The sequence below is a fragment of the Pleurodeles waltl genome, chromosome 2_2, assembly GCF_031143425.1.
Source record: "Pleurodeles waltl isolate 20211129_DDA chromosome 2_2, aPleWal1.hap1.20221129, whole genome shotgun sequence".
Lineage (NCBI taxonomy): Eukaryota > Metazoa > Chordata > Amphibia > Caudata > Salamandridae > Pleurodeles > Pleurodeles waltl.
In genome coordinates this window covers 589,993,299-590,005,338 of record NC_090439.1, presented here as the reverse complement: position 1 = coordinate 590,005,338, position 12,040 = coordinate 589,993,299, and the positions used below count along the sequence as shown (strand labels likewise).

The following is a 12,040-nucleotide window of genomic DNA, read 5'->3' as shown; positions in this document are numbered from 1 at the left end:
ATCGACTTACCCATCCTCCCTGCTCTGCAAACTGATTTCTAGGGACAGAACTTCTCTTTAAGGGCCCTAGTTTTGTCGCACCATTCTCAGTGGCTCCACGCTAACTGGCGTGGAAAGTCGTGAAAAGAAACCGACATGAGCGCACTAGGGTGGCGCCTATATACAACTGCAACATCATCACTGCGACCACAACACCAACGATGCGCACAGAGTGGACCGATGCTACCTGACGGCACGCAGGGGTACTGCCCAAAGAAAAATCTCCGGGTCCAGTCTGACGCCTGGGGGAAATTATAAGGTAAGTAATCTGCTACTAGAATGTCTCTACCAGATATATCATTACCAAAGGTAAGTAACTTGTACTTCTCTCTCTCAAAGAGAAGATAGTGCAGGTGTTCACAGACAACACCACTGCCATGTGTTACTGCAGTAAGCAGGGCAGAGTGGGGTTGTGCACCTTTGATCAAGAGGCTCTGTGCCTCTGGACGTGGCTGGAACATCAGGGCTGCCGAGCTCTCTGAAAGTCAAAGTGGACAAACTCAGTTGATCGCGAATGGCATATCCATCAGAAGTTGGCGCAAGGTCTCTTTCAGCAGTAGATAGTGCCTTGGTTAGCTCTGTTTGGCTCGGCAGAGAAAGCACAATGTCAGCAGTATTGCGCGTTGGACTTACCAAGGCAGCAATCGCTCGGTGACTCTTCATCTCGAGTGGAACTCAGGACTCCTGTACACCTTTCCGCCTATACCACTTATGTCTAGAGTTCTCAAGAAGATCAAGAACGACCAGGCCTAAATGATTCTTGTAGCTCCGGACTGCACATGAAGAGCCTGGTATCCCAAGCTTCTGAGCATGGCCATCGATTCTCCGATGAGACTGCCCCTTTTTGGAGGGTTTGCTGTCGCTGGAGCGGGTTCTCTACCCAAATCTGTCTGTTTTCCACCTTTTTGCGTGGAGATTGAGTGACAGCTGTTTCCAGCTTTTGACTTTCCGGCTAAACCTTATAATGTTACCTTGCTTGTCATTCGTCCCTCCACCAAACCGGTATACATCTGAAGAAGAAATTTGTGGCATAGTGACCAGACAAGTCTGTTGACCCCCTTTCTGCCCCTCTTTCTGAGATTCTCTTGTTTATACTTTCTTTGGCCCTCTTTGGGCTCTTTGGGCTACTTATCTGCTATCTCTGCGTTTTTGAAGTTGCCTGATCAACCTTCTTTGTTTAAGTACCTTATTGTAAATATGTTCCTTACAGGCCTTACACATATGTTTCCTTCATCTCCATTCATTATGCCCCAATGGGATTTGAATTTAGTTTTGGCATTTCTGATGTGCGTTCCTTTTTAGCCTCTCCAAGTTGTCCTCTCAGGCTTCTCACTTTGAAAAAAGCCTTGCTTGTGGCTATTACTTCTGCCCGCAGGGTGAGTGAGCTGCAGGCATTGTCATCTAAGCCACCTTACCTTTCCATCTACCCTGACAAAGTGGTGCTTTGCACTAAGGCTTCCTTTTTGGCAAAGGTGGTCATGCCCCGTTATTTTTTTAAAAAAAATCTGTTTATTGCTTTTTCAGAATAGTTTTTACAATTACAGAAATGGCAATAACTCTGTGCATAATCATAGTATGCTTTAACAGAGGAGTTTTATAGGTTGATAAGAATAAGACTTATTGGATAGGCTGTGCTATCAACCGCTTGGAACAAAGGCTTGAGACATCTCGCATAATACTTATGAGGTCTATGCAATGGAAATAGGAAGCAAATACACTTGTAGTCCATAAACAGGAGCACAACATCACCTATGATAGAAATCAGCATGTGAGGGCATATAGTGTTCATACAATACAGTGTTGTGCAATATCAGTTCTATACAACTACAAGGTCCCTATAGGGACAACTAGAATCTGTAAAACAGAATAATAACAACATTACCTGTCATGTTAGCCCCTGTTTCACTACCCATTACCCGTGATCGTCAAATTAGTGGTCCGATGCATTAGGTACGCCTCCTACAGCGGAAGCCATACTGGATGCAGGTGTACATTCTCTGCTGCAGGTATAGCATGGTGAGTCGGGCGGGAGATAGCATAACTCAAATCTCCTTGCTGGCCTCCCCAATGCAAGGCAATCAGACATTTCGCAGCTAGGAAGCATCAGGTATAACTGTGTGCAGGTCTGCTATTACGGCATCCCAACTGCTGGCCATCGGGTGTTTGCGTAGGCCTATTGGCTCTTCCCTGCCTAAGACAACACTGTCAGCTTGTGCCCAAGTTGTAAATTACTTTAGCCAAGCTATGAGATGAGGAGGGTCTCTCGATTTCCATCTGCAGGTGATCAGTCTTTTGGATAACAATAATCCCAAGTCAGTAAATCGGGACTGGTTTATATTTTATATTCCTATGATATAGCCCTTGTACACTTACTTCTCACGTGTTGGTAAGTGCTTTGTCAGTACAGTGTATTAGGCGGCACGTTACCTCTCTCCAGTAACTCTGTAAACGGGGGCCAGCCCAAAGCATATGTATAATATCCACATTCAACAGCTCACAGCAGGGGCAGGCAGCATTTGTGCAGTAAAAGAACCTATTTATGATAATGGGGGTAAGGTAGGCCCTGTGTATGATATGTAGTTGAATCAACTGTAATCAGGCGTTTTGCGGTATGTGAACAGGGCCCTCCAATAGGGCAGACCATTCCTTATCAGAACAGGGGCGGTTGAGGTTCGCCTCCCACTGCTCTCGTAAAGATGCAAGTGTTGGTGCTGTGTGTGAATGCAGAGATCCAACCAGCGCACCAAATGTCTCCCTGGACCTAAAATGTGAAGGTACTGATAGTTAGATGCATGGGGTTTGCCTGGCATATCCCTCCTTTGTTGTCCCAGTGCTACAATTAGGGATGTGTGTAGAAGAAATTCCCCCGTGTTGGTCACACCGTTTCATGTAGATCAATCCATCACCTTGCCTACTGTTTACGCACTTCGACGTCCTTCTAAGAAAAAGCTGAGACTCATCCCGCTTGGACCCTAAAAGAGCGTTGGCGTTCTACCTTGATTGTACAAAAGAGTACCGGTGGATTATCAATTCTTTGTCTGTTATGTGGTGCAAAGAAAGGTTGAGCAGTACAGAAGCGGACCATCTCCTGGTGGGTCATACACTGTATTAAAATCTGCTATGCACTGGCAGGAATCTGCAGCTAGAGGTCTCTCACAGATAAACAAGTGTCTTACCTTCAGTAATGCCTTATCTGGTAGAGGCATATTCTAGTTACGGTTTCCTTACCGACTCTCCCATGCTCCCTGCTCTGCGAGCTGATTTCTATGAACAGAGACTCCTCTTTCAGGACTTTAGTTTTAACACCTCATGTGAGAAAGCACCTCTTTTGACATGGTTAGCCCCCACTTTTTGCCTGGTATTTGATGTGGTTTCAAGGTTCTTAGTGTCCAGGCCCCCTGCTACCAGGTTCCTTGGGTCAGATCTCTTACCCAAAACTGTTGTGATGCATTGGCACAATTGAAAACACCTTTAGGTGCCCCTATAAGTCCCTAGTAAATAGTACTAAGATATCTAGGGCATAAGGTACTAAGGGTAGGCCCCTGAGGGCAGCAGCACAGATTGTGCCACCTTCAGAGACCATGCATCGGAGTGCACCAAGCACTGCCATTGCAGGCTGTGTGTCCTGTGCAATCTCAAAATGCAAAACTGACATGGCACACAGCCTGTAAGCCCTATCCACTACACACTGCATGCAATATAGGTAAGTCATCCCTCTGGCAGGCCTTCCAGCTTTAAGGCAGAGTGCACTATACCACATGTGTGGGCATAGATGCATGAGCAATATGCCCCTACTGTGTCCCTGCCAAACCTGGGGCAAAGTAAATGAACAGAGCAGCCATTTTACACGAATGTGCTGGACATTTGTCTGTACGAATTTCACAGCTACATGATGGGCACTCTGCAACCTGGGTTGTTTAGTATCAAACAACTCAGAATGACAAATCCACACTGGTACCAGTATTGGATTTAATGCAAAATGTACCTAGGGGCCACCTTAGAGTTGTTCCCATGAAAAGCTAACTACCTTGGCATGGTTGCTGGCCGGTCCCAACCAGCCTGCCACCACCAGACAAGATTCTGGAACCCTGGGATGAGAGCCTGTGCTCTCTGGGTCCAGATAACAAAGCCCTTCCTGGGCAGAGGTATTACACCTCATCCCCCAGGAATGTGCACAGCCCTGCCTATGAGTTTCAAAGGGAGACCTCCAGCCCTGATGTTAGCAGCAGATGGCCACCCCAATGCAACCCCCCACTTTTGGGGGGGGGGGGGGGGTAATTGTGGGAAAATGCACAACGGACAAGAGGAGTGGCCACCCCCAGCGTGCACTACCCCTAAGATGTTGCATGCAAGGGGAGCTCTCCATTTCCTAAGGTAATGTCCCATTAGTGACTACTAGGTACTTCCCTAAACGCCCACTAAATGCAGTATATAGTTGGCACCCCTAGGCCTGCAGATAAGATTCCAAGGACAGGACACAAGAACAACAAAGAAGACCCAAGGCTCAAGAACTGAGTTCCTGCTGCACAAAAAAAAAGCCATCAAACCCTGCCTGCTGCAACCAGGACTTAACAAGTGTCACTCAGGGGTTGCTTGGCCATCGGACAGACTCTAAAAATACCCAGAGGACCTCCACTCATCTGAAAATTGCTGACGATCTCCCTCCAGAGTGAAAGCATCACTCTTTTGCAACAAAGACCAGTGAAACCCAGTGCACTGACCGGCTGCTGACCTAGGAACCGGATGCTGCAGCCAGACCAAATTTCACCAGACAGACCCGGAGGACATATCCTGCAATTGTGCCAAGTTTGGTGGCACTGTGCCCCCCCAGTGGCTGAACCGTACAGTAGTCTGGGGTTCTGGTCTCTCTGCGTCGGACACCAAGGAGAAAAGTCTGCACCGGACTCCAAAAGGACCAGGAGGAAGCCCCAGTCGAGGGACTTCAGAAAGCACCAGAACCACCCACCAAAGTGGCCCTGCTGACCTGCAAGCGACCCTCAAAGTGACCTTCCTCCTGCTTCCAAGGCACGTTTGCGCACATCTCTTGGCTCATCTGTCTGCTCTGTAACCGGCCTCCCTAGGTCATGCACTGGAGAACCATCTGTGCTCTATGGTTCCCCCACCTACTGCGACCTCTAAACTCCAAGGGTGACCCACCGGACTCACCTCGGAGTCCACCTGTGCATTGCTTTTCCAAGTGGTCCTCGCAGTGGTGCTGCGCCAGCTCCAAGGTCTTTTCAGCAGCTCTTCCCACCAAACCGGGATCCACCTGAACTCCTCCGGCTGGCTCATAGGCACTTCTTGACAACCTGGACCTAAGAACAAAAGGAGACATTGGTAAACGCATTGCCTGATTTTATATGAATTTTAAAAGTTTTCTCCCATTGATTGCAATGGTGCGTAATTACGCATAAAAATACTATTTTTGCTCAACTTTGAAAAATCATAACTTAAAAAGTACTCATCAGAGTTTGATGATCTTGATCTTAAAAAATTTATAAAAATCTGAAGTATTTTTGTAAATTGGTTTTGAGTTATTCCTTTGCGTGTGTGTCTTGCTTTATTGATACTGTGAGTACAACAAATGCTTTGCACTTCTCCAAATTTGGCCCAACTGCTTGAGCAAGCTACTATAAAAATTAGAGCATTAGGTGATGTAATTTTTTACCTCTGTAAACTAACCTGTGGCTGCCCGGACTCTCTGCACAGTGTGCATGGTTTTGCACACTACATAGAGAGCCAGCCTTCTGCACACCAGTGGTCAGTGTTCTTCATGGCTCTGCGCTTCTGGCATGGAAAGTTGTGAAAAGAAACTGGTGTCAGCGCTGCAGAGTGGCTCCTATATAGGACCCGTTATGTCATATCCGATGATGGAAGCAGAGCCGATCAACGCCACCTAACGGCGTTCAGGGGTAATGCTCAAGAAAAATCTCCGGATCCAAACTGACGCCTAGGGAAATTCACAAGGTAATGAATCTGCATCTAGAACATGTCTCTACCAGATAAGGCGTTACCGAAGGTAAGTAACGTGTTAATTAACCTTGATGAGTTCTCTCTTATCCTATGGGATAACCTACCAGAATACTGTGTTTTAAATGTGATCTGTCAAAAATATGGCATTTTTGTTTAAAAAGATGTGCAGCTGCCTGCTTCTGCTCTATCTCAAAAAATCTTCCTGTCAGTTGTGATAACTCCTGCTAGCACTGCAACTTCAAACGTTTTAACTTGTCCCACACTTCACAGTTTTTCTTTCCAAGCAAGTTGATAGTTCATGCCTGCCCAACATTCTTACCAAAAGTGACTTTGAACTTTATATGACCACCTCCGCATATACCACCAAAGAGGAGAAATGACTGCCTAGAATAGACATCGGGGGTAAACACCCTTTGAGCCGATGCATAGTTGCTTGCTGCATTACCTTGGCCAAAGTGTATTCCTCATTGCAATTACGTCAGCTAATCAGGTGCAAACTGCTGGCACTTTCAGTGCAACCACTCTATACCACCTTCTTCCTAGATAAATTCGTGCTGAGGTCTAAAGCCATCTTTTTACACAGGGTTATGACTCCCTTTCCACGTTGGGCAGTCACTCACTCTGCAGGCATTCGTTGGTCCCTCTCACCTCTTGAAAGATGAGGAAAGGCTCCATCAGCTAGACTCCAAAAGAACTTTGAGTTTTTATGATTGTATCAAGATCCACCAAGTGAACAATCATTTGGGGGGTTTTCACAGCGAAGAAAGGAAAGGCTATGCAGAAGAGGGCTCTGTCAAGATGGATAATTGTCTGTATCAGGATCTGCAAGAAACAGCCCCTTAGGGGGTCTGAGAAAACATTCCATCAGTTGCAAGGCTGCTACAGTGTCATTGGCAAAAGAGGTGCCTTTTTTGATCTCTGCAAGGCTACTATATGGACTTTGGTTTGGGGCATATGTTGTTGAACAAGTACAACTTTGACAGCTGAATCACTTAGCTTGCTTTGTCCTATATGACTTTTTGTCTGAGCCCACCACCAGTCCCTCCACTTTTAAGAGGTACTGCTCTGGTATCTATTTTAAAGTGCAGAATCTAAAATTAGAAGTATCCATCAAATAGTGCAGAAGTAATGCTGAAAAATTCTGATTCAAACTCAGGATAGTTCTTTTCCTAAATCTTCACTGACAAGGTGAAGAAGAGACACTAAATTTAAATAATAAGTACTGACGACCCTTACCCATATCTATTTACCCTTCCATGCACAACTGGAGAATTAGGTATGATATATATTCTATAGTTAACCATTTCAGCAACTCGTGCACAGCTGTGCAACTTACATGAGAGAAAGTAAAAATACACATTTTAACTACAATTTATGTATACTAGTAACAGGGATATAAAGCAGTAAACAGTATTAAAATGATTTTATTTACATTGTTTTTATTTTACATTTTACACATCTCTTTTTATTCTATTTTAAGATGCCCCGTGTGTTGAAGGAAAGATTAGAGCTAGGCAGTCATGTTGACTGCCATTAGGGAACATAGGAAATTCCCTTGCTACCACAACTATACCTGTCTAGGTAGAAGTTGTAGAGTATTCTCTGGCTTCTGCAGTATGGGTTTGCTGGGCATTTAGCCATTGTTCAAGGGCACAGAGAACCCCATGCATCAATTGGTTTGAGATTCACTCACCTCTCCTTGCCTTCTTCTGCAGTGCATGCCATTTGTCTGTGATTATGTACATTCTACTGGATACACTGACCATACTACAAACCAGCAGACTAGTTGTAGCTTGAAGAGCTGTCCTCATGCAAGTACACAAAAATGTTTTATTGTGAAAAATGATACAGTTGAATACAAGTGCCTGCATACGTCTACTAAACATCTTTGTCAAAACTTGTGAAAAATCTTTGTGCACAAAATGCCATGCTTACCACCACTTCTGGCCCCGGCAAATCACTTCAGCAATTCTGCAACATCATGCAAGGGGCAGTATAATATACTTGAATTCTATATTTGTGCATACTCGTATTGTACAACACTTGTGTATTCTTCGTATTGCCATACACTCCTTGTATTGAATAATTTCCTCTTCTGTAAAGCTTCCTGAAACCCACTGGGGGCCAGGATCATCTTTTAGAAAAATATTTAAATAAAATAAACGCTAATGTGTAACTTGAACAATATTTTTTTTTATAATTGTTAGAATTTTGAGCTGAAGCAACTAAAAAAAGGAGGTACTTGGACCAAGGAAGTGAATACCATGGAAGTAAACTGGTATCCTATGCAAAAAGTAAACTATGCTAAAAGGAAGCTGTCTGGTGCAAATCCTGCAGTAATAACATGGTAAGTTAATGTGACTTATGAAATTGTTGTTTCATTGATAAACAGTTTTTATGATTTTTATCAATTCATTTGATTTGCAAAAAAGAGGTATGAATAACCAGTCAATGGTACACGAAAAAAAGTAAATTCCAGTAATCAATTTGTAGATAAAGGCTGTAAGAGTTTGGCCTGGTTTGTAGTGGGTGCCTATGGTATTTACACCTTATACAAGGTCCAGTTAGCCCTTATTAGTGAAATGTAGGAAGTGCATAGAAGCCAGGCTCTCTAGTAGTAGCTGAGCAGCCAAGGCTTATCTAGAAGACATACAAAGCTCATGCAACACCACTGTAGTCACACAGTACTCACACACGAAAGAAAATACTCAGTGTTACAAAAATAAAGGTACTTTATTTTGCTGACAAAAATACCATAGACAGTATACTCTCTTAGGAGGTAAGTAATACACAAATTATAAACACTAGAGTGCAGAAATAGGCATAAAAGCAGTTAGAAATCAGTGCACTTAGTGAACATCACAATAGTTAGAAATGGACCTAGGGGAACACAAACCATATACTAAGAAAGTGGGTAGCGAATGTCGGTTTCCTACCTAGGAAAGTGTAGTGTGCAGAGGGGGCGCTGGGAGTATTAGAAAACACCAATGGTAAGTAATAGAACCCATCCCAGAGTCCAGGAAAGCTTGAGTAAATCACAGTAACTTTCTTAGAACACACAAGAACACGAGAAAGAAGATTATGCAAGAACCAGAAGAGACTGCAAGACACCAACAGTGGATTCCTGGACCTGAAGACCTGTGGAAGTCCAAGAAGCAAAGAAGAGTCCAGTGAGAACAGGAGCCCCTGCTAACCCGGATGAAGGTGCAAAAGTAGAACCACCGGTGAAGAACAACAGTCAGAACTGCACCCAAGAAGACGGATGTGGGTTCCTGTTTGGTGCAGATGATGTCCCACGCTGGATGGAACATTGCAGTCTGGTTTGCGTTGCTGGATTCCGCCAACAAGCCTTGGCCCATGCAAAGCTCACGGTTAGCAGAAAATGATGCTGACCAGGACCAGGAGGGACCTGGTGGACTGTACCCAGGAGCGGGAGTCAGATGGGGCTCTCAGCAACAGCACAGGAGTCCCACAGCATGGGGAAAAATGAAGTGCAAAAGTTGGCCCACTCAGCACTACAACAAAGGATCCCACGCCGCCGGAGAACCACTCAGGAAGCGGTGCGTCGCAGGATAGAGTGCTGGGGGCCAGAGCAGCATGGCGCATGAAGAACTTCGTGGAAAGATGCCAACAAGCCTTGGCAACTGCATAACACGTGGTGTACGGGGGTACTGTCTTGTGTGGGTAGGCAAGCTCTTACCTCCACCAAAGTTGGACAGTAGGACATCAGGCCCGTCGGGACCACTTCAGTCCACCACCTGTGATGCACGATCCATGCAACTCATCAGGAGAGGGGACCAACACAGCTGGTCGTCATTGCAGAGAGGTGCCTGCTTAAGCAGTATAGTGATTCCTTCACTCCAAGGGTCCTTCATTCTTCTGGTGCAGGTTGAAGACAGGCTGCCTTCTGAGGATGCAACAGTTGTAGTTGCTGGCAGGAGCTGAAGAAACAATGTTGCAGATGTCGTTTTTACTTATTTGTTGCAGTTTGTAGAGTTCCTGGAGGGTCCAGATGTAAAGAATGCAGAGGATTTCTGCTGGAGTTTTGCAATACGAATCTGAAGAATCACCCAAGATAGAGACCCTAAATAGCCCTGAAAGGGGGAGTGGTCAGCTAAACAGATAAGCACCTATCAGGGGAGGGGTTTGATGTCACCTCCTGGCACTGGCCACTCAAATGCTCCCAGAGTTCCCTGCGAACTTGGAATCCAAGATGGCTAAACCCAGGGACTGTCTGGAGGAGCTCTGAGCACCACCCCTGGGGTGGTGATGGACAGGGGAGTGGTTACTCCTCCTTCCTTTGTCCAGTTTTGTGCCAGAGCGGGGGCTGGGGGTCCCTGAACCAGTGTAGACTGGATTATGCAAGGATGTCACCAACTGTGCCCTTCAAAGCACGTCCAGTGGCTTGGGGAGGCTACCCCTCCCAAGCATGTAACACCTATTTCCAAAGGGAGAGGATATAACACACCTCTCCCAAAGGAAATCCTTTGTCTGCCTTCCTGCGCTCTAGTTTCTCAAGCAACAGGAGGACATAAACCCGTCTGTGAGGTGGCAGCAGTTGGGGCTGCCTGGAAAACCTCAGAAGGCTGGAATGTCAATATTGGGGGTCCTCTAAGGAGCATACAACCAATGCTTGTAAAAGCTTTGGGGTATGATTCCAACATGTTTGATACCAAACATGCCTATGTTCGGAGTTACCATAGGTAGTGAACTATGCTCAGTACTCGCGTAAAATGGCATCCCCACACTCACAAAAACCGGAAAAATGGCCCTGGAGGTCGTGGGTGCACCTCTGCTAGTGCAGGGGTGCCCTCACACACAGGTACTCCACACCCTGCCCTCAGAGCTGGAGGGCCTGCTATAGTGGCGACTTATAAGTGACCTGGTGCAGTGTAAATGGCAGTGAAAGTGTGCATGCACCTTTTCACGCAGGCTGCAATGGCAGTCCTGCAGAAGCCTCTGCACGGGCTCCCTATGGGTGGCAAAAGATATGCTGCAGCCCATGGGGTCCCCTGGAACCCCAATGCCCTGGGTCCCTAGGTACCATATATTAAGGACTTATAAGGGGCACCAGTATGCCAATTTTGGGTGAAATACCAGTATGGAACAACAAAATTTAGAGGAGTGAGAGCATAATCACTGGGATCCTGGTTAGCAGGATCCCAGTGAACACAGTCAAGCACACTGACATCAGGCAGAAAAATGGGGGTAGCCATGGCAAACAGAGTGTACTTTCCTACAAAGACGTACAGAGAATTGATCCCTTAAGTTGGTAGTTGCTGCTAAGTGAGTTTGATTGCTTTGAAAAGCATCACTGAATGTTTCACAAACCAGAGCGTATTTTAGAAGTTGATAGTTCCTGTTTTCTATGCCTTTGTGACCTGGACCTGGAGATCTTCCTCAGTTTTCACTGAATTCTTCCTAATTGTCAAGTGTCACCTTTTAACATTTTAGAGTGGAAACCCTTTCACAAACCGATGTCTGGCTGAACCCCACACGTTTGCATGTGGTGCCTGGCGCTTGATCACAATTTCTCAAAGTGTAACTCATGCTGCTCCATGCACCCTACTCGTATCAGGGACTGAGAAGTTTAGATATTGCTGCCGTTGGCTTGCAAGGTGCCCCATAAACATTCCATGCCCCTTCTTGAGTTTAAGTCCCCTGACAGAGAGCCGCCTTCCAAAGGAACCTCTCACAATAAGCATACGGAATGCCGCAGGAATGTCACAACAAAAAGTAGTCCTCTTTTTCTCTGGAGAAATCTGTCATCTCCGTGACCATTCTGAGAGTCATCAGCATCACCAATGCCTGTTTATTGCTTTGAGGCAATTCAGGTTCTTAAGAAGATTGAGAGTTTCTGGTTTTGTCAATCTCTGATTGAGGCTTTTTGGCAGGTCACGTGGGATATTTTCATGGCTGCTCCACCTTGGTCTGGGACTCTTCTGGCTCCCAAGGGTAGGCCAGAAATTCCGACAGCCCTGCCTAATTCTGCAATTTCACATCCTCTGGCCTCAATGCTGCTTTATTC

At 45.7% G+C, this 12,040-nt stretch overlaps 1 protein-coding gene across 2 annotated transcripts in view; it reads left to right on the top strand.

Moving 5' to 3' along the window:
- PRKDC (protein kinase, DNA-activated, catalytic subunit) overlaps nucleotides 1-12,040 on the top strand; it is a 2,139,921-nt gene that overhangs the window by 2,054,402 nt on the left and 73,479 nt on the right. For both annotated transcript variants that reach the window (XM_069220133.1, XM_069220131.1), the window contains one exon: nucleotides 8,220-8,359. In XM_069220133.1, coding sequence (XP_069076234.1) covers nucleotides 8,220-8,359 — 140 coding nt within the window. The remainder of the gene's footprint in view (nucleotides 1-8,219; nucleotides 8,360-12,040) is intronic.